Source organism: Pinus tabuliformis, chromosome 4_2, assembly GCF_031772625.1.
Source record: "Pinus tabuliformis cultivar Carrire ecotype Pingquan chromosome 4_2, CPIR1, whole genome shotgun sequence".
NCBI lineage: Eukaryota > Viridiplantae > Streptophyta > Pinopsida > Pinales > Pinaceae > Pinus > Pinus tabuliformis.
Genome location: NC_142304.1, coordinates 1,179,951,091 through 1,179,974,904, shown reverse-complemented (window position 1 = coordinate 1,179,974,904; position 23,814 = coordinate 1,179,951,091). Strand labels below are relative to the sequence as shown.

At 38.5% G+C, this 23,814-nt stretch overlaps 1 protein-coding gene and 1 long non-coding RNA gene across 2 annotated transcripts; both read right to left on the bottom strand.

Moving 5' to 3' along the window:
- Positions 1-4,805: 4,805 nt before the first annotated feature.
- On the bottom strand, positions 4,806-16,509 carry LOC149173889 (uncharacterized). The gene is made up of 2 exons (XR_016259712.1): positions 15,921-16,509; positions 4,806-5,008 (listed from the first exon to the last, which is right to left on the bottom strand). It is a non-coding gene; the product is annotated as an uncharacterized LOC149173889 (long non-coding RNA).
- A 5,995-nt stretch (positions 16,510-22,504) lies between these two features.
- Positions 22,505-23,590, bottom strand: LOC149173888 (uncharacterized). The gene has a single exon (XM_089426862.1). The coding sequence runs from the start codon at positions 23,588-23,590 to the stop codon at positions 22,505-22,507; it is 1,086 nt and encodes a 361-aa protein (XP_089282988.1).
- Positions 23,591-23,814: the final 224 nt, after the last annotated feature.

Genomic DNA, 23,814 nt, shown 5'->3' with positions numbered 1-23,814 from the left:
CCAAGACAGTGAAAAATCAGCAAAACCATTTTGATTATAACATGGCCAATACAATCTACAAATGCGTTTCTGATAGTGAGCATTTCCAATTGTACGAAAAGCATTTCCCAGACGCGTTTGTTCAGCTGAAAACACATTTCAGGGCTATATGACACGCTTTTAATGAATGGTATAACCCTATACCACACATTTCCTGCAACTTGGAATTGTTTAATTATCTCAGAATTTTGAGTAACTCCTATGGCTCTGTAAATTATATGCTTAAAGCTGAGGCTGTTTTTAAATTATCGATATGAATCTTTGTTTCGGTTAAAAAAAAAAAACAATACTTCTGTCCAAATCAAGTTAGCCAAGAGACCGAGTGACTAGACCATATCCACAACATACATTCAAATCTGAACATAAGCACATTTTGCCTACCAAAGAGCTAAATAGAATCCTGGATAGTCTTTCACAGTAAAACACCATTGATTTCTTCAGTAATTTGCCATCCCTCCTGAAAACCATGTGAGAAGCAAGTATCACAGGTTATATAAATGTATAAACAGACTGACCAATTTGCCAGCGCTTGAAATCCAGGCACCTACCATATTTTAACCACATATATTTTAACAACCAAGAAAAGGAATCTCCCTCCATCATTATCCAATCTAAATTGTCAAAACTTACATAACAGCGTCATCTCACAAACACATTAATCAGCAATCTGATCAGCTAGCCCTGCACTTAAAAATTCCCAATATTCTGTGGTTCTCAAACTCTCACTAAATTTTGCAATTTGATTTTTAAAATAAGAGAACATTCAGTTCTATTATTATTGCATATATGCAAGTATCTGAAGTCCAGTTGGTTAGGGCAAGTTAGTCACCAGGTTCGTGCTCTACTTCCGTGATCTTGAAATTCGAATAAAGTTCGGCAACTAAAATTTTGTCAACAAAGTTCAACATAAAATTGACATATAGAAATTCCAAAAAAATTGTATATATATAAAAAAAAATCAATTTAAAGTCAAATTCAAAGTCCATAATCCACATTGCAAAGACATAAGACTGTAAAGCATGCATTCATTTCTAAAAAAAAAATCAATTTAAAGTCAAATTCAAAGTCCATAATCCACATTGCAAAGACATAAGACTGTAAAACATGCATTCATTTCTACATGGATTTGGGTTTTCCAGCTGTTCTTTGATCTTTTGTCATTGTCATGGATTCTGATTAAAATTTCTAAATTTGGATTATGCAGAATTGCTCTTTGCAATACAAAAGACTGCAAAACATGCATTCATTTCTACATGGATAATTGGATTTGGTTTTTAATATTTCAGACAACTGTTTTTTATATTTCAGAGAATTATTAACTAACCATGTTTAACAATGGTTAGGGTTTTTCCAATAGTCCTTTTCAGCTTAATGTATGGCCTTGATTTTGGAAGTGTCTAACAGATGTATAATCCTTTAGTTCTGCTGGAAATCTTCATGTCTTTCTGAACAGTTTTTTAAAGAAGATTGTACATGGCTTCGTCTAAATTGTTGGGAATAATGCTTAATTAGTTATGTAAATTGCTAACAAAGTAGGCAGCAGATTTTGTGTTGTCTTTAAAATTAAAGCAGCAGATTGTTAGGATGGTCACCACTGGAAGTTGCTGGAAATTGTAATGCAAGTAGATTGATTGCAGAGTTGATTGACAAATATTTTAGTAATAGTTTTACTATTTAAGAATGTAGTTTATAGTTGAATTTAATATATGATATTTGCACCATTTCTTAGCTCACATGTTTTTTTAATTGTTTTATCTTTTATATGTTTTTTTCTTCATAGCACTCTTTTCTCATTTGGCTGGAAATAAGTCATTTCATATTCTACATGTGGTATCAGAGCAGGTAAAATTATTTTGGGTTAAAGCTGTATTGTTGGAATTTCGCCAAAGTTAATCATGTCGAATTCTAACCACATGCTACTTGCAGAATTTGATGGTAACGATTATGATTATTGGTGCATTAAGATGCTAACCTTTTTGATTGGAAAAGATTTGTGGGAGATTGTTGAATCAGGATATGAAGAGCCAGCTGATTAGAATGCTCTTACAGCCAATGAAATAACAGCAAGAAAGGAAGCAAGGAAGAAGAATGCTCAAGCTTTGTTTCACATTCAGATAGCTCTTGATAAGAGCTTATTTCCAAGAATATCTGGAGCAAAAACTGCCAAAGCTGGGTGGGAGACTCTACAAGAAGCTTACCAAGGTAGTCTTGATGACCGTAAGTCCACATCTGGAAATTGTTTCTTTTTTGGTTCTGGTTTGATTACATGGAGCTCAAAAAAACAAAGCATTGTTGCCCTCTCATCCACAGAAGCGGAATATGTTGCAGTTACTTCAGTTACTTCAGGAGGTACACAAGCTCTTTGGCTTACAAAAATTTTGGAAGAAATTGGAGAAAAACAAGTTCAGCCTACACTGATTTATTGTAAGTGCCATCAAGTTAGCAAAGAATCCAGTTCATCATAGCAGAACAAAGCATTTTGACCTGAAATATCACTTCATTAGAGATTTGGTGCAGAAGAAGGAGATTGAATTGAAGCATATTAATACTCAGCATCAACTAGCTATATTCACTAAAGCAGTTGCAAAAGATCAGTTTTTGGCATTACGAGATAAGATAGTAAATCCTCATTAATCATTAAGGGGGAGTGTTGGGAATAATGCTTAATTAGTTATGTAAATTGCTGACAAAGTAGGCAGCAGATTTTGTGTTGTCTTTAAAATTAAAGCAGCAGATTGTTAGGATGGTCAGTGCTGGAAGTTGCTGGAAATTCGTTGTAATGCCAGTAGATTGATTGCAGAGTTGATTGACAAATATTTTAGTAATAGTTTTACTATTTAAGAATGTAGTTTATAGTTGAATTTAATATATGATATTTGCACCATTTCTTAGCTCACACAGTCACTGTGTTTTTTTAATTGTTTTATCTTTTATATGTTTTTTTCTTCATAGCACTGTTTTCACATTTGGCTGGAAATAAGTCATTTCATATTCTACATAAATATCAGTAATCATCGTTTCAGAATTGATGAGAACTCTTATGCTACCATCTTGCTAAAGGTTGAAAATGCCATCTAAAAAGCTTAGAGTCATGGACGTAATGTTCAAGAGCTATAAATTTAGAGCGTGGATTGAAGTGAAGGAGCTTTGAATACCCTAGAGCATTTAATTATCCCAGAAAATAGCATTGACAATAATTATAATAAAAGACTGGTGTTTACAGTGTAAAGTCTGTAATGTGCCACGGCCCACTGTGCAGGCAGCAGGAGTCAGGACTGGCCGCTGGCCGAGCTGTGTATGTCGGCGTGCTGCACTGGTCAAGCCACAAGCCGTCGAAAACTCCACAAGCCAGAACTTAGAAGCCACGGCCCACAAGTGGTCGACGTTGCCACAAGCCACAACCCGTCGAAAAAGCCGTAGGAAACTCCAAAAACCTGTCGAAAACCCTATTGAACAATGAAAACCTGTGAGCCGTCACTGTATCATGTATGCTATTGCTCACGCGGACTGGTAGTGGTCAGTGGTCGTGGGTCGGTTCAATGGCTGCAATTTGCAAACAATGAAACCTAACCCACCGCAAAAAATGAAACCAAAACCAAAACCTGCCCGCAATTCATTTCGAAATTTTTTTAAAACAGAAAAAAAAAAAAATCGAAACAAAACGAATTTAATCGAACCAAAACGAATTTTAACGATTTTGTTCGGCGAACTTGAACGAATAAATTCGAATTCGTTTGAAGTTCGGCAAATTTCGAATTTATTCATTAAAATTCGCCGAACCCGGTGACTGCTGCGCAACCAGTTTGAAAATGTTGTTTCATGGCACGGTTCAGCGTGAGGACTTCAGTAAGTCAGCAGAGTCCTGGTGACTTACCAGCCTCTGTTGTGATTGGCAGTTGAGCCGCCCTCATCTCAATGTTATGGGGAAGAGAGGGGATCTTATAAGGTTTTTCTTATATATATAGGGTGGTTGGTGTGTACATACAGCGAGTATTTGTGACTAAACAAACAAACAAAAATTTACATGTTTCTCTTATAAACATTCTAATAATATTCCACTCAAACATTATTATTTTATTTTATCAATTCTGCTATCATTAACAAGTTGATTGTGTACAGAATATTTTTTGACAATTTAAGAAAAAACACATGTTCTAACACAACATAAATTTTACAAAATGCCATAAATTAGTATCAATATCCACACTCTTACTCTTAGTTGTTGCTCCAAGTTGTAACTTACAAATCCACAAAAAAATTATAGATTAATTGTTGTGTGGTCCTACTTGGCACTCCTTTTGAAAACTGCAATACCGTCTACCGAAACTCACAACAAGCATGTCTAACAAAAATGAATGAGGTGGTTGGAAATATCAAACCAGCTCTTAAAACAGAAAACAATTTGCAACAGTAGTAAGCATAATACTATGACATCTTCCTGGAATGGAAGACGGAATAGGTATTGAAATATAGTACGCATGGTCAAGCACAAATGTTACATTAGTTCACCAGTCATCGTGAACCAAAGAACATATCTTAGGCACATGACAGTGACCTAGCAGTTAACAATGTTTGTGACAAGAAAATGTGCGCAAATGTTCTAAGAAAGAAGTTGTTTGTCATTGTGAAGAAGACATGGGAAAAATAACGGAGCAAAGCGCCTAAAATAAGAATGAAAAGATTGGTATTATTGCCGGTTGCTATGCTGAAAGAGCTCACTTTCTTGGGTGTTGCAACAACCAGTGGAGCCGTTGGGTTATCTGTAATAGCAAACTTGCCATGCATGAGTCTGCCATCTACAATGGATTCATCTTTTGGAACAACCTCGTAACAGTGGCAGCTTTTCGGTCCCTCTTGGCTCTTGTAGTGCTCGTGATTACTGTGTTTTTACTTGTTTGAAGTTCCAGATGACAGTAAAATTACCAACACTAGCAACAAGATGCCGCTCCTGCTTTCCACTCTCAGTAACCTGGAGAAACATAAATAGTGTCAGAAACATCTATTGAGTTTTCATTTACAGATTGTGACGATGCAACATAAATTCAAAAAAAATGAGAGGAGATGTGGTTCCATGCAAGTAGGAAATAACTAAAAGGCATAAATTATTAAATAGTAGAAATATAAGAGTAGTAAGCCAAATACCTGATCATTGTAAAAGCAGTATTACAGCATCTTAGAATGACTAATGTCTGGTTTGAACCAGTTATCTAAGAAAAATAAAGGTTGCTGCAGATTTGTTGACTGTCTAGGAAAGAAAAAAGCGAGGCACTTCATATGACATGTGATCATCTAGAGCAGAAAGATTGACAAGAGAAATTATCACATCATACAACAAACAAGATTGAATATTGAATAGAAAGCTTCACACAAAGCCTCCTGGGAAGTATGCAACTAACTATGGAAAAAATTGTGGAAAAGTAAAGTCATCAGATTCTTTGAAAATAGTTCAAATATACATGCAAGAACGAATGTTTTACAGTCACAGCAACCATGATCAACTGGTCGCAAATCACGTGAGCACATCAGGGATTTCTATCAGAAGTAAAAGCTTTGCAAATAACACAAACATCTCAAGTGCATGGACAAAGGATATAATCAAGTGCATGCGATTCCCCAGCATAAGAAAAATGGCTTGTTTGTATGGGTTGCCAGTCCCACTTATATCGAAAAGATAAAACACAATGCTCTTTAGCAGGTAATTCTGCCTAGACACCTCCCTTTTGGGGAAAAGGGGAAAACAGGTCCCCCATAGTAGAAAAATATTTCCCCAAGCACCCCACCGCCAATGTAGCGAAAATATGGGGAATGTATCCCAGTGGAACACTGGTTTTTCAATATGTCTGAATTGATAGGAAAAATGTTGCAAAGGGCCCTTTATAAGAACAGCATAGATCCATCTTGCCCTGGATGCATTTAAGCACTCAGAGGGATAAACAACAGATATAAAGCTCTTATCGTTTAAAATATTCAAGGTTAAAAGGGATAAATATATATATATATATTTATATATATAACACTTCCTTAGAGCACATTATTCCTCTAGGCTTAAATGTTCCCATGTATACAAAAACTATATGAATTTCATACCTATAACCATTTGAAAAACATTACCAGAATAAAACTATTTGAAATCATTAAGGCTTGGTTTGATGGCAAATTACAAAACCATTACCAGAATAAAATATGGCAAAGTAGAGGCGTTTCATAACCCAAACCAAGATTTAAATCCCCTAGAGACACATTTCCCCTGCATGAGTCGTCTCAGCCACGCAAAGCGGATATTGCAAGCAGTTGAAACCAGGTGCAAATCACAAGTGACATTAGTATTGCATGAGCCGTCTTAGCTGTTAAAAACCAATAGTGTAAACTATCTTCCTCTCCATTAATCAGATATGATTTACATATATATAGGAGTATTGTCTCAAGATAAGAAAACTATCTTGGACACACAATCTGTTGGTTGAGAGAATATCTCAACCACACACAAACATAGGAACATAGTTAGGAACAGAGTCCTCTAGATAGAAATAATCACAACTGGGACAAGTAAGAATTACTTATTCCAACACAACCCCTTAATGAGTACTTGTCTCGATATCAATTTGCAAAGTCTAGTTGTGGTCAAACATAACAAAATAATATGTTGATGTCCATATAAAGAAGCAACCATCCTCCGGAATTCATGGGTGCTAACTGCTACAACTGCCAATCTTGTAGGATGTCCTTCGCATACTTGGTTCTTTCAACCATTATAACTGCATACATGTACTTGTACCTATAAATCCCCCTCCAATATCATCATGGGTTTTATCGGATTACCCGTAACCATGCTCTGGGTTTTATCGGATCACCCTCAACCATGCCACCAAGGGCTCTCAGCCACCAAGGCTCAACTCAGCCATGAAGGCTCAACTCAACCATGAAGGCTCTAACACAGCCTCAAAGGCCCACCACAGCCGCTCTGGGCCACAAATCTGCCACTAGGGCACTCCAGCCACTTTGGGCTACAACCCTGCCACTAGGGAACTCCAGCTACTAAGGCTCACCAAAGACCCGACTCAACCAAGCCGAGGGTTTTCTTGACTAACCCTAAACCATGTCAACAGCAATCTCTGTCCCACTTCACTCTTACATGTGGTTTCTAGCTTACCACAAACCAACACTGCAACTACAAACTGGTTTTTAGATTACCACGAACTATATGGGGTACACATGCTTTACAAGGCTTACAACACAACTCCAACTTTTGGAGTTACTAGGTACATACATTACAAAGACCATTACAAAACATCCTAGACTTGATTACACATGTGATTCACATTACAACATAATAAAGTCTATTCCACAAACACAAACAAACTCACACTAACTTTCACCTAGCTGTCCATCATCGTTTAACCGTTGTTGCTCGTTTAACATCTTGGGCATCCTTTTCTTTGTCAATTAAATCTTGGAACTCCATGCTTAACGTGTCATCATTTGTTAGAGTCGCGAATTCTAACAAAATAACTTTACCTAAATTGAATTAGCTAGGCTCAATGAGGCACAATAATTTTATCATGACTCCAAGAAATAAAAAATAAACTTTCAAATTAATAATTTATCAAATTTCTGTGTCTCTACTCAACATGACTTTAGATCACTATTTGAAAAGCAGTCACAGCATAGTTAGCTCTCCACTTAGATGAAACTCCATGCTCATTGTACCAAATTCAGCACTCCGCTGTCAGCCGATCCAAATCCAACCTTAGGCAAAAAAATGCTTGGTTCAAATGTGCAGAAAATGGCATGTTGCTTGGCACATCATTTGGATAATTCTCTGATTATCAGCGAAAATCTAAAACACCAACTGATTCAAGGATGCCACTCATGAACCAATGAGGGTCGTTCTTGCAGAGTTACCAATAGACCATTCTTCATGGCCAGAATGAGCGACAACTTTGGCATCGCCACCAGATTTTGCACAAACCGAACGTGAAGCCTCCTGAGAATCCCTGCGGCCGCGACCTTCATCTGCAAGTACGCCATGTCCTTACCCAGGTAAGTCCTCAGCCCTGCGTTAAATGCCAAGAACTTGTACAAGGACTCGTTCTTTATCCTCAATTGCCCGTCGCCGCTCACATCAATCCATCGCTCAAGCTTGAATTCCAGACAGTCGAGTCCCCAGACACTCCGCATGCGGCAATAACAAATGTGGATTCTATAAGCGAATTCTTCAAAAAAAAAATAAAAAAAATCAAGCATTTTCTAACAACAATCTTAGTGGCCTCTCCTCGGCCTTAATGTGCTCGGTTGTTGTGGCCGCCACTCCACAGACTGCTCCGGAGGCAGAGAAGTTTATATCGCAATCTCTTGCCCATCGTTTGGATGGTTATTAGTCGCCTAGTCTCCAGATCCAGGTTCTCGGCACCAATTTTGCCACTGGAGTCAATCCTTCTCCATGCCGAGCCACTGATCGGCCTTCAAAAACATGCTTTCTGCTACGCTCAGATCTCAGTAATTTCAACACAAAATTTTCCACCGCCAAGAACTTTCGTAACAACAACCTTCAAAACCTCCTTTTTTCGTAACAACAATTTTGATATTAAATTGAAAACATTTTTCTTTGGTTCGCCACACACAGGTCGATATTAATTTGAAAGCTATCTCATCGCAGCGACGAAAGCCCCTGCATGAAGAACTCCCTCTGCCTGACTGATGAACGCGAGGGTTGTGTGCAGAACTCCTGTAGGAATTTACAGGGTAAGTTCCTCAGAAAGAATACCAAAAGGACATCGCTCACAACTAGATCACAGATCAATACACCAGTATTTTTGACGTGGTTAAAACCCTCAAAGAGGGAAATAGTCCACGGCCTGTCCCAACGTGGGTACTACAGGCAATTTATTAATCAAAGAATGAAAATTTACATAAGCTTCTCTCATGCACGGATTACACGAACAATGACCCTCCATGCGCTTTAAATAGAACTCATGGACCAATCAGGTGTCAAGCCACGGATCAAGTGTCGGTAATACCGAGGTGAGAGTGAACCGTCGGATCACTACATATCGTGACCGTCGGATTGTAAGTTACAAAATGTACAACGGTAAAGAAAGACACTTTACCTAACTCTATACCTAACTCTATACTAGACCAAGTTGAACTTAACTATATCCTATGTGTCGGAATATCCTAACATCCCCCCTTAAGAACAACTTGGGATAGGATTGAAGGATTTACAAATATGACACAATAGGAGAAGGAAGGAGGCACTAGAGCCTATCCCCCCTTAGTGACAACTTCCTGAACTCCAAGCATATATCGAAGTTTAGTGAACTTCGCCTCTGTGAGAGCCTTTGTGAAGATGTCTGCAACCTGATCATCTGTTGAACAGTATTGCACTTCAAGAACATGGTCATGAATGAGCTTTCTGATGAAGTGCATGTGTAGTTCAATGTGTTTGCTGCGCTGATGCTGGACTAGATCCTTGCATAGCTGAATGGCACTTTGATTATCACACCAAAGTGTGGTTGGATGTTGCTGCTCAAAGCCAAACTCTGATAGGATCTGACGAAGCCACAAGGCTTCCTTACTAGCTTCCACGGCACCACGATACTCTGCTTCTGCTGACGAAAGAGAAATGGCAGCCTGTTTCTTACAAGCCCATGTAATAGGTCCTGAACCAAGAGTGAAGACATAACCGGCAGTAGACTTCCGATCATCAGGGTCACCAGCCCAATCAGAATCAGTGAAACCAACTAATAGAGGAGCTGCTTTGGCACTGTAATGAATCCCAAACTGTACTGTACCTCGAACATAACGAAGTATTCTTTTGGCTGCTTTCCAATGACTTTCACGGGGGTTTTGCATAAAACGAGCAACAAGGCCAACAGCAAAGGAAAGATCAGGATGAGTATGGGTTAAATACAAGAGTTTTCCTACAAGTTGACGGTATAAGGTAGCATCAACTTCATGAGAAGTACAAGAGACTGAAAGTTTGACTCCAGACTGAAAGGGAGAAGGGGCTGGCTTACAGTCTTCCATGTGAAAATGACGAAGAATATCACAAGCATACTTGGACTGGGAAAGGGAAATACCCTCCTTGGATTGCAAGACTTGAAGACCGAGAAAATAGTGTAAGTGTCCTAAGTCTGTCATTTCAAATTTCCTTTTGAGGCTAGACTTCACATGGTTTATAAGGTTGGGATCACTACCAGTAAGGATAAGATCATCAACATAAAGAACAAGGATGATAAGAGAGTTGCCCACTTTCTTGGTGTAGACAGTATTGTCAGAATGACACCTAGAAAAGCCAGATTCTAAAAGAAAGCTATCCATTTTGGCATACCAAGCCTGAGGAGCTTGCTTGAGACCATAAAGGGATTTCTTAAGTCGACAGACAAGGCTGGAGTCTGTTTGTATGAAGCCAATGGGTTGTTCCATATAGATTTCTTCCTGCAAGTCCCCATGCAAGAAGGCAGATTTAACATCCATCTGATGGACTTCCCATTTTAAAGAGGCAGCAAGGGAAAGAACAAGGCGGATAGAGTTCATTTTGGCAACAGGGGAGAAGGTTTCAGTGTAGTCAATGCCTTCAACCTGTGAGAAACCCTTGGCAACAAGACGAGCTTTATGTTTATCAACTTTTCCATCTGGTCCATACTTGGTTCTGTAAACCCATTTACATCTAACAAGTTTGCGTCCCTCTGGTAGAGGAACAAGATCCCATGTATCATTTGTCAACAATGAATGATATTCTTCATTCATAGCTGCTTCCCAATGTGGATGGCCTGAAGCTTCTGCAAAAGTGTCAGGATCATGATTTACTGGAGCTTGAGCCAGTAAAGAAGAGGCTCTTTCAAACTGAGAATGTGTACGTCGCTGATCTGTAGGATCACCGACAAGATCACCTGCTGCATCCCGAGTAGCACGGACCCATCTTGGAAGTTGAGGATCTTGAGAAGGTGGGGGAGGATTATCATCCTAACTTTCATCATCTGAAGAAGAAATGTTTTCAAAAGTAGAAGAGATAGGAAGAGGTGGCACATCCGCCGGACTAGGCTCGCAGGCCGATTTATTTTCATCAAATTTTACATCTCTTCTAATGATAACATTTTTGGACTTAAATGGAATAAGTCTATAACCTTTTACATCTTCAGAATATCCAACAAAAGTACATTTCTCACTCTTAGGTTCTAAAGCTTTATGCTTTTCATCTGGAATATGGGCCCATGCTTCACTTCCAAAAACACGAAAGTGACTTACATCTGGTTTAATGGAACTCCAAGCTTCTTCTGGAGTGATATTCTTTAGAACCTTAGTAGGAGTGCGATTGATTATATAATTTGCACAATTAATTGCTTCGGCCCAAAAACTAAGACTGAGTCCTTTAGATTGTAGCATACAATTAGCCATTTCCTTTAAGGTGCGATTTTTCCTTTCAGCTACACCATTTTGTTGTGGAGTGTATGGAACAGTATGTTGCATTTGAATTCCATTTTCGGTGCAAAAGTTGATGAATGTGTTTTTAACATATTCTCCACCATTATCAGTTCTTAGCTTAAGAATTTGATGTCCAGATTGTTTTTCAACAAAGGCTTTGAAGGCCAAAAATGTGTTAAATACTTCGCTCTTGAGTTTTAAGAAGTATACCCAAGTGCGTCTGGAGAAATCATCAATGAAAGTTAAGAAATACTTGCAGCCAGAGAATGAAGCAACAGGAAGTGGACCACATAAATCACTGTGCACAAGCTGTAAAGGGGCTGAGGCGTGCCAAGAGGCACGTTTGTCAAAACTGTCCCGATGATGTTTTCCGAGTACACATCCGGAACAAACACCATCTCTGCAAGATACCATAGGAAGACCTGTCACCATATTTTCTTTACATAGATGCTGAAGGGAGCGATAGTTTAAGTGACCAAATCGCTCATGCCAAAGTTTGCTCACTTCATCATTATGAGCAACAAATACTGAGGGAAGATTTGATGACCCAAAGTTGTGAAACTTATACAACCTTGTGGAATCATCAGCAATACCAGTAGCTAGAATCTGTTTAGGATCTCTTAGATCCTTGATTACAACATCATGAGGTGAAAATTCAACAATTTTGCCTTCACCTGAATGAGTTATCTGATATACAGATAGAAGGTTGCAGGATAAGGTTGGAACACATAATACATCATTAAACTGACCATTGTCTAGATGAACAGTTCCAGTCCCTACAACATTAAGAGATCTATCATCACCAACATATATGTTTTTGGTGTTACAATCATTTAAAGAAGAAAACATGGCTTGGTTTTTGGACATGTGATAAGAGGCTCCAGAATCAATGAGCCACTCATGAGAAGGAGAAGAAGAAGATACATTTAATGCATAACCAGACTGAGATGATTGACAACAACATGCAGAAAGTGCCATTCCGGAAGTTGAAGTTGAAGTATGCTCCACATGGATGTTATGTTTCTTCATTGCGGCTTCCAAGGCTTCCATCTTCTTAAAGCATTTAGATTCTAAGTGGCCATCTCGATTACAAAAGTTACAATGTCTATCAGTCTTCTTCCATTTGTTTTTATTGGTCTTATCATTTTGCTGAAATGATCTTTCATTTTGAGGCTGAGTTTGCTTAGGACCCTTGTTTGGTTTAGGACCATTCTTTTTAGGATATGACTTCTTAGAATTCTTTGAATTTGGTTGCTGCTGGGCGGCTAACGCTTTCTTGGAAGAGTTTCCAAGATTAAGAAGACCAAGGTGTAAGAGTTTTTCTTGTTCTCTTATTAAGGAATCACAAAAGGAGTCAAAGGAAGGGGCCTTGTAGTCTTTTCCTTGACAAATGAAAGCTTCCCTTGTAGAATGGAAAGTGGAAACAAATACAGAGTAGGCTGGTCCCAACTTAGTAAGGATGGAATAAATAAGGTTACCATCTTCTTTCTTAACCTTAACACCTTCTAAGAGATATCTAAGGGTCTTGAATTTGAACAAGAAATCTTCATTGCAAGAAAAATTATTAGGATCCAAAGTAAGCAACTAATTTTCAAGTTGATGGGCTCTAATTTCATTTTTAATCCCAAAAACTTTAGCGATTTTTTCCAATGCTTCATGAGGAGTCTCAAGTTTTGCAATATGGAATCTAAGATCAGGAGAAATAGACATCCCTATCAAACCACGTGCTTGATCTTGTCTATTTTCCCATTTTGCAGCCTTGTCTTCATCTTTTGGTTTCTTCTCTTGGTCTGTGGCTATTCTGTAGAGACCTTTACTTCTAAGTAAATCTTCCATGTAGGCTACCCATTGGAAGTAGTTAGTGCTGTCAAGAATGACTTGGCATGGACTTTCCATTTTTTTTTAAAACCTGAAGCTGAAGATGCTGAAAGTAAGTGTTCCAATGGATAGATCTCGAAAAAATAGGCGGTTTTAAAAAAAACGGCTCTGAAAAAGGCTTCCGGATGAAGAAGTTATGGCTTTTTGAAAAAAAAAATTGTTGAAGTTGCCGGCAAAGTGCGCGAATCTGCAAGAATGAAAAAGATCCGCCCCCACAAAATGGAGACTTGAACCCAAGACCTCTACTCTCTTAAAATAGCTTTGAACCAATTGATCTATACAAAAAATTTGAGAGAGAGAGAGAGAGGGGGGGGGGGCCTTGGTTTGCGTGCTTGCCTTGAGAAAGCTCTTTTTCCCTACAAAACACAAAACACAAAACCCAACACGAATATGCAAAGAAAAACGAACCTTGCGGCTCGAAGTTAGCTTTAGCCAAAAAACTAGATATTTTTTTAAAAAAATCTCAAAGTTAGCTTTAGCCGAAAAACTAAATATTTTTCTCAATGTTTCTGATTTTCCGAGATCACACTAAGGTGCAGGGAAAAGAGCATACGCATGAGAAAAATCTTTCCTTTCTGTTTCTGATTTGCCCAGATCGCACAGAGTCGCAGGGCAAAGAGCATACGCAGAAATGAAAGGTATAGATCTGGTTAAAAAAAAGGGCTAAATAAACCGAAAACAAAATAAGCAGAGAGAAAATAACAGTAAACTGCAAAAACACTGTATACCTCCCGATCTGAAAAATGACGCAGCTAGGGCTACCGGAAACCTTTTCGTGTGAAACGAAAGGGGTTCCTCACTGGAACAGATGCTCCGAACGCAACAGAGCAGTCCTCTCAGCCCGAAAGCAGTCAGAAACAGCAGATCTAGGAAACGACAGCCGCATGCAGTTCTACCGGCTTCAGATTTGGATCACCAACGGACGCGGCCCTCAAATAGCTCTGATACCATGTAGGAATTTACAGGGTAAGTTCCTCAGAAAGAATACCAAAAGGACACTGCTCACAACCAGATCACAGATCAATACACCAGTATTTTTGACGTGGTTAAAACCCTCAAAGAGGGAAATAGTCCACGGCCTGTCCCAACGTGGGTACTACAGGCAATTTATTAATCAAAGAATGAAAATTTACATAAGCTTCTCTCATGCATGGATTACATGAACAATGACCCTCCATGCGCTTTAAATAGAACTCATGGACCAATCGGGTGTCAAGCCACGGATCAAGTGTCGGTAATACCGAGGTGAGAGTGAACCGTCGGATCACTACATATCGTGACCGTCGGATTGTAAGTTACAAAATGTACAACGGTAAAGAAAGGCACTTTACCTAACTCTATACTAGACCAAGCTGAACTTAACTATATCCTATGTGTCGGAATATCCTAACAACTCCCTCTGTCGTGATCTGATCACTCCTCGATAGTCTTAAATAAATGGACAAACCAAAACCAAACATTCAACAAACTATTTATTTACCTCAACCCAAGAGGAGCCAAGCCTAGAAGGGGCCCGGCCCTTAGGGCTCTGATACCATGTTAAAAATCTATAGTGTAAACTCTTTTTCTCTCCATTAATCAAATATGATTTACATATATACAGGAGTATTGTCTTAAGATAGAAACATATTTAGGAACAGACTCCTCTAGATAAAAATAATCACAACTGGGACAATTAGGAATTACTTATTCCAACATCAGCCACACAAAGAGGATATTGCAAGCAGTTGAAACCAGTTGCAATCACAAGTGACATTGGTATTGAAAGCAGTTGAAACCAGGTGCAATCACAAGTGACATTGGTATTGAATGCTGGCTCCACTGCATTGTAATGATCTTAGATTGGATAAGAGCAAGGTGCTTTGGATGAATATATATTCCCCCAACCATAATTTCTTAAACAAAGAGATCCTCCTCAAGGTGTTGTCAGCTCGCCACATTACATTTTAATATGCCCAGATTGTGAAAGGGTACACTTGTGGCACAATAGTAATATAAAAATAATTTTATCAAATCCAACGAATGATCAATGGGTCCAACATGTAATCCCATGTAAATGGGATATGGGAATGCTACTTCTAGATCAGTACTCAAAGTGAAAAGCAAAAGAAAAATAAAACAGAGCTTTAGGAACTGTTAACCAACTGTCAAGCAAAAAGACAGTATAGATGCCATGATACAATAAGAGAATCAGAGACTGAGGATCTTGTGGCTGCACAGGAGAGGGTCCTGCACGTCCCGATGACTGAGGGAGAGGGAGGAGACCTAGGTATGGGCTCGTTATTATCAATTACTGTGAAATGGCCGATGTTTTGGCAGAAGATATCCTCAAGGGATCAACTGGGGCTAGGAGAACCCAGCTATATGATCCTGGGGAACGACAACACAGAACTAGGAAACATTGCTCTCCTATCATCCATGGTAAAGGGAAAGAAACCCTGGTAGAGGCCCGGCTGCCCAGCTTAAACTGGAGCGTAGTAGGAAGCATCTAAGAAAAACCAAACAAAGCCAAAAATAAAATATAATATAATAAACATTTGAAACCTACAATGCTAAGCAGATAGGGCTATGGTACTTACCCAAGAGAACTGGCCACCGTGGAATTTGTTCTTCTTTCCTGCCAGATGTGAATGGACCGGAGTTAGCTTGAGCAGCCTTGGAGCTGCAATCTAATTCCCCATCCTACCACTGAAAGCCGTCTTCACATTCCCATCCTTGTTTTGGCCATTCTCATGGAAGTCTTTCTATAGAGGCGGATATTCCCATCACCAGAATCGACCACCACACACCCATCACCAATTGAGGCAAAGCACTGAAAATTTGTCCTTTCGGAGAATTGATGCCCACCCTCCCAATTCAACACAGGGCTGGCAATATCCTGAACATTGACATGCCTAACTCTCATGTCCCACCTGCAGAGCCTGTTATCATCGACACCTAAGAAGACTCAGAGGCATCCAGTTGGGAACTCTTGCTATTGTTGGTGACATCCCTCATTGTAATAGAGGTTCCATCTTTCCGGAATTTTCATTATGTTATGACCCTGCCAGTCTCGATATCAAGCTGGTGAATACCGGTGGAATAAGGCCTTCCCTCTTTTGCGGGGGAAACTGTGGTCTAGGGTACCCATGTTTAAACTCTGGAACCGCTTCCTTATGCGAAGGGGTTGGAGGCGACGTATGACGAGTGTTGGTGGCAGACAGGTGCATACATGCGAGGTCGGTGGTTACAGAAACATTCAACGGTTAAACCAACTGTTAGGCGCAAACCAAGGAGTCAGTTGAAAGTTCAAGCGGTCAATGCAAATTGCACCACAGTGGCAGTGGGGGGCAGTTCTTTCCAAAGAACGCCCCCCTAGTAATTAGTTAATAATATAAAAATCATTGAAACGTACATAGACTGTAAACTCAGGTGTATAAAAAATTTGCGTTGTACCAGCCTCGCAGTAAAAAATTTGCGTTGTACCAGCTTCGCGGTATGCTCTAAAACTGTTCCCGCCCATTCGGTTAAGAGAGTTTTTTTATCCAAGGAACAGTTTAACTGTCTAAGATCTAGAATCATTTTTGGCGGGGTCAATACTCAAACACATGTGGTATCTAGTAGGAACAGCTTAACAGCAAAAAACTCAGAGGTATCTGAACTCTGGTTGGAGTGAAAGTCAGCTAACAGCCTAAGACCTAGAGCCGAGAGGCATTTGGCCTTTGGCAGAGTTAAAGTCTGTCCCCGATCACGGGTTATTCTAAGTGGCATTGTTTTCCTTGAATAAGGGTGATGAGTTAGCCACTTGCGGTTTTCCTTGAGTAAAAGTGATGAAATAATGGTGATCAGTCAGCCAGCTAGTGGCGTGGTTGAATAAAGGTAATGGTGATCAGTCAGCCAGCGAGTGGCGTGGTTGAATAAAGGTGATAAAATAATGGTGATCAGTGAGCCACCAAGTGACATGGTTTTCCTTGAATAAGGGTGATGAGTCAACCAGCATTCCCAATTAACTACCAATTATGGTTGTCCTACTAATTTCACCACAAAATTGTGATAAATTTTCCCACCTGTGTAAAAAAAATATTTATACTCTAGTTACACTCAATTTTCTCAACTCAGCCAATAAATTGTAGTTTAAATAGGTGAATGAGTTATTGATCAAAAAAGAAGGAAGACATTTGCAATTATGGATTAACCAAGAAAGAAGAAGGAAGACATTTGCAATTATGGATTAACCAAGAAAGAAGCCAACTGACAACCAATAAATTGTAGTTTAAATAGGTGAATGAGTTACTGACCAAAAAAGAAGGAAGACATTTGCAATTATGGATTAACCAAGAAAGACGGCAACTGACATGAAAACTGAACGCAAACACACAAGTAATAACACAGGAGTTACGTGGTAAAACCTAGACAGGGTGTCAAGGAAACATCCACAGGGCGAGGGATTGGAATTTCTATTCAATCAATAAATGATTCTACATACAATAATTCGGGCATAAGTAATAACATAGGAGTTATGTAGTAAACCTTGACAGGGTGTCAAAGAAACATCCATGGGGCAACGGATTGAAATCTCTATTTAATCAATAAATTATTCTACATACAATAATTCAGGCATTCATCAGTTTTATATGAGCCTCCTTAGTTACATAACCGATGTTTCTATATAAAACTAACTTGTTACTAATTAACACAATGAGTTACCTAAATTTACATAATTAATTGTCAAACTTACAACATAAATATTATAATTTAAATTAAATCCATAAATTTATCTGAGGATGACTAAAAATGTGCTCGCAATATGGTTAGAAATCAATCTTCAAAAGGGAGCTACAAGTACATCCCTGTACTTGCAAAGAGAATGTTTGAAAATATAGATTCCAAACAAAAAAAAAAACGAACTATTCTTTTTTTTAATAAAAATAAGATGTAAAATGCACAACTTTTAAGTAAAATAATAATTAAATTTTTATTTAAATTTCATTTTCCAACCCTTCTTCAAATTATAAATGAATTTGCAAAACTCGTTAGTTAGTTAGTTTATTTATTTATTTATATTTGTTTAATAAAAATTTTCTGGATTTCTGGAAATATATTTGAAATTTAATGAAAACGCTGGTTTTAATGACTTCCGAAGTGAAGTTTTCCTTCATTTCTATGTAATTCACAATCAAGTTGCAACAAGATGCAGTTTTGCGTGAGCTGTGAACTGCCCTCTTCCATATAAACATGAAAGAGAGAGAGAGTTGAAAGTGCACTTCTAAACAAGCCCGAATCAACTTGCTCAAGCTTAGAGAAGGGAGCTGATAAGTCAATTTTAACAATCTAATGTCCTCGTGAGAATAGAGCACAGAAAACTTTAAAAACTTTAAAAACTTTCTTCCAGGTATTTAAAGGAAGATAAAAAAGCCTGAAAATACATTGAAGGGTATGAATGACAAATAGTGTACATGCCCATAAAACCTCAGTTTTCAAGCAATCAAAGTATGCACAACAAATTAGCAAAGGGTCAAATGCCCAGCTGAAAGTTAACGTTGAAAGCAGGAATTTGAAATTCTGATAAGTTGAACGATTAATCCATTGCCTTAAAGAGATATAATAAGAAGTCAGATTTTTTCATTTCATGATTAGTTTTGAGGATGTGGTCTAACAGTTAAGTAGAGAGATTTAGTCTTATAAATTTAGTGGTCTAATATATATCTGAGAAGTGCTCCGAGATTTTTATTTTATGAGAAAAAACTACTCCCAATACATTCATCAAAAGGGAAAAAAAAAAAAATTTGTTTAATTACCCATGAATTTGGGATCTCCAGCGAGAAACGAAGGACCGAAGAAAATGTTGCCACAATCTGCAGAGTAAGAAAAGGATGCCTGGGATCCATCACACATGTAGGTGACCAAATATTTACCCCCTCGATGGAAATATTTCTTGATCCAGATCGATGTAAGAGTACAACTACATTTCCAAAATCCATGTTTTTTTTTTGTTTTTTTTTTTTTTAAGAAAGAAAAAACATGATGTATTATATAAGATATATAATGGGCAGATAGATCTTCATAGGGGCTATTTTAGCCGACTTCGGATTTTCAGAAATTGAGCTGACACAAGTTGTTGTCAAAAAAAGCATGATAACCAGATACATTGCTAAAATAGAAGCATAAAGATCTCTCCAAAGAGAGAAACAGTATTCAGAAACTTGTTCAAGGAGATTCCAAAATTGCTTCAGGCATAATCAGAGTTGTATAGAAGAAAAGACCAAAAAAACTAAAGCCAGATGCAAAACTAAAAACAAAAGGATTTGAAATTAAAAACCTAGCAAGGAAAAGTCCTGGATAGAGAAAATTTCCTCGCCATATTTTACTTTCATGTACCATATACCTTGCTCCAAAAGGAGACCTTCCTTTGATAAGGTATCTACTTGCTGATTCTGTGATCTGAATATGTGTTGGATGGAGGATCCATCCAATTCCTTCCAAAGAAACCTAATTCTGTCCAGCGACCCTATAAGGAGAGGGTTGCTGATGTGGCTCTTACCTGCTACAAAATCAACCATGACTTTTGAATCTCCAAAAGTTAACACCAACTGAATGTTAAAGAAATGGCAAAAGGATAAAAGGCCTACAAGGGCCATCGCCTCGGCTTTACTATTCAAGCCCTTTCCTCCATTCCAGGCAATGAGAAATTGATCATTTTCATTTATGATAATGTGAATGCCACAACCACATGTGCCATTCTGAGCAGCACCATCGAAGTATGCTCTTGGAAGCATTTTGTGATTTTGTACTTGCTCCTTCTGATTACACTTTTTTTGCTTTTGTGGTTTCTGAGGTAAAGAGTCATAAAGCGCAATGATGCTTTGAAGAGTTCCCATAAAAGGCTCTTTATTATCATTAAAGATAGCTTTGTTTCTCCATTTCCAAATACACCATAGAGCAATGATAATAAGAGGCCTCCAGGATTCCTTTTGCCCATTCCACCATAGGAAAGCTTCTTTAGTAGATACATGAGAGATGTGAGGAAATTTATATAAATTTGCTAGATCTTTCCATATTTGTTGAGTTATACGACAGTTGAAGAACATGTGGAATTGCTTTCCTCATCTGACTTGCATATAAAATAGAGGCTCGGGCCATGCCAACTCCTTTTTTTCAGATTCTCCCATGTTAAATTTTTATTGTGGAATACGAGCCAGGAGAATAGAATCGCCTTGGAAGGACATCCCGATTTCCAAAAGGCTGGTGGGAAAATCGGCCTTGGTGGATCATTCTTTATCCCAATCAGATTCTGATATATATCCTTAACACGAATCTGGGAGGTTCCTTTAAAATCCTTCCAAATAAGGATATCAGCATCCTGCGTACAGAATATGCCACAGTTCCTCAAAGAAGTTCTGAGATTTCTCCATTGCCGAGCTAAGAGATCTGACATCCCCATACTGTCCGCCTCTTTCCAAAGAGGGAGAGGGCCCTGCCATTCAGCTATCAGTTTGTCCCAAGTGAAAATTCCTTTTCTATGGAAAAAATTTAGGAGGGATTCAGGCGGGATGATTTCCTCCTGTCCACCCAGGAATGGATCAACTCCAATGAGAATCCGGCTACCAGATTGAAAGCTCCAAGTTAAGTTGCTTAAAAAGTACTTTTCAACCTTATGAAAACTCAGCCATATTGCTGACCCATAACTGGATCCAATCCTCCCCAGTCTATACCAGTAAGAGATATCTTTGCTTGCCATGTATTTCTTTTTTATTGTGTTGCTCCAGGGGCCTTCTCCATAAATCCCTCTCCACAATGATTTGCATAGCAGCGCCTTTCCAAAATCTCGCAGGTCCAACAGGCCCCATCCTCCTAATTTCTCCGGCCATGAAATATCAGACAATTTAGATAAATGAAATTTCCTTTTTTCTGATTGGCCGCCCCATATGAAGTTAGCAGTTAACTTGTTCATCTTCTTTATAATGCTTGCAGGTAGAAAGAATAAATGGGCCCAAAAAACAGCTAGTTGTGTTAGAACTGACTGAGATAAAACAACTCTTCCAGCCATTGATAGGCATTTAAATTCCCATAACGATATCCTTTTGTAGTACCTATCTATTAGCCATTGCCAATCCAATTTTGAGTAACCTTTTGCTTTTAGCTGGAAGCCTAAATATTTTATTCCATGCCTTATGGAGCGCACCTCTATTCCAAAGAGAGAGGATAACCAATCTACTAAATCCATGCAGACATCATTATGGAGAAAGACTGACTTATGTTCATTAATTTGCATACCTGTGGCCTTTTGAAAACGTCTTAAAATGTCATATAAGCATGTCCAGGTGAATCTGCATAACATTGCAAAAATGAGTATATCATCCACGAAAAGGTTGTGTGAGATATAATTGCTTCTGCAGATCCTCAGAGGTTGGCACCTTTTTTCACTAACTGCCCTGTTTATATGGAGACTAAGAGTATTCATTGCCAATATAAACAATAGAGGGGAAAGTGGGCATCCTTGACGCAGTCCCCTTTCAGCTGGAAAATAAGAGGATGGTATCCCATTTATAATGACTGCATAGTTCACCCTCTCAACACATGCCATGATCCACTCTATTATTTTTGCATTGAGACCAATCTTTGCAAGTAAGCATTTGATGAAGCCCCAATCCAGGCAATCATATGCCTTTCGAAGATCAATTTTGAGGATAACTGCTTCACTTTTTTTAGACTGCATGGAAAATAAGCTTTCTTGTGTGTTTGCAACAGCGTCCAAGATATTTCTTCCTTTTAAAAATCCATGTTGATCCTTTGTTAGAAAATTTGATAAAGTCACCTTGATTCTTTCAGCAATAATTTTCGAGATGATTTTGAAAGAAATGTTACAGAGGGATATCGGCCTGAAATCTTGAAAAGATTCTGCTTCCCCTTTTTTTGGGATGAGGGCAATTAGAGTTGAGGAGATATTCTGGTGAATACTTCCTGATATTCTGGCACCTTCTACCATCCTTAGCAAATCGTGTTTTATGAAATCAAAAAAGTGGATGAAGAACTCAATGGTCCAGCCATCTGGGCCTGGAGATTTATCCCTCTTGAAATATCTCATTGTTTGTAGCAGTTCTTCCTCCATGATTGGCTGAAAGAGGAGCTTATTTTTTTCATCATCAAACATTTTTGGAAATAAGTCGATGCCCCATAAGATGTCCTAGATTCTGCAATCCTCTGATCTCCTATAATGATTTTGAAAGTATTTCACAGCCTCATCTGAAATGTCTTGTTGAGAGTATAGATAACCCCCTTTTCCATCACTGATTTTCCAAATTGAGTTTTTTTCACGCCTTGAGCTTGCAAACCTATGGAAAAATTTTGTGTTCCTATCCCCTTCCTCTAACCAGATAGCCCTGCTCTTTAGTCTCCAAAAAGCTTCTTCCTGCTCCAGGATTTTTTGTTTTTGTCTTTTAAGCTCACTCATGCGACATCTTGTATTGAAAGGAAGTGAATGTGAAGCCATTTCCATAGAACAGCTGTTCAACTTCCTTTGAATCTCCGTAAGCTTTATTCTATTTTGAATCCTCTTTTTGATCTGCCAGTCTTTGACAATCTTTTGCATATGACAAAGTTTTTCCCTGAAGGTCAAAAACGAGGGTCTATTACCAGTTGCAGCTAGTTCTTTCCAAGTTCCTTTCACAAAATCATTGAAATCTGCTTCTTCTAGCCAAGACCTATTAAATTTGAAAGAGTACCCCCTTCTGAATGCCTTTTCTCTCCAGCTTAATAGAATCGGCCTGTGGTCTGAGATAAACACATTTCCAATTGTTGAGAAGGGCATGCCCAGTTTATCTATTATGCTGACATGTAGAATGAGCCTGTCAAGTCTTTTTGCTATATATGCCCCATCACTCCTTCCATTATCCCATGTCGGGAGCATTTTGGACGGTCTAATGTCAACAAGATTTCTGTGTAATAATTCAAATCTTATACGGTCTGCTAGAGGATCTTTCTTCCTGCTGATTCCCCAAGATTCATCAGCATTTAAAGTAGCATTTAGATCTCCTGCAATCATTAGAAACTCAATTTCTAAGATTTCTGATGCAAAAAGTTTTTCCCAAAATGGTATTCTATTTTTGTAAGGAGCATAAATGTTTAGAATGTTGATTGGGCATTCTTTCCCTCTAATTGAAGCCGATATAAGAATGCCCGCAAAACATCTGTACACCTTTGCTCTGACCCAATCCAGATTCCATAAGACCACCAGGCCCCCTGAAAGGCCATTTGCATTCAAAGCAGACATATGCCAAGAGGGAAACATTTTCCTGAAATAGGATATAGATACATGAGAGTTATGCATGGTTTCTTGGATAAAAATTATTTTTGGTTGTTCTGAATAGAAAAAATTCTTTAATTCCAAAAATTTTCGGCCTGCCCCCAGACCCCTTACGTTCAAGGATATAATGAAAGTCATTTAGTTGTCTTTTCGGCCCTGCTTGCTCTAAGAGGCCCTTCTTGTGACATATC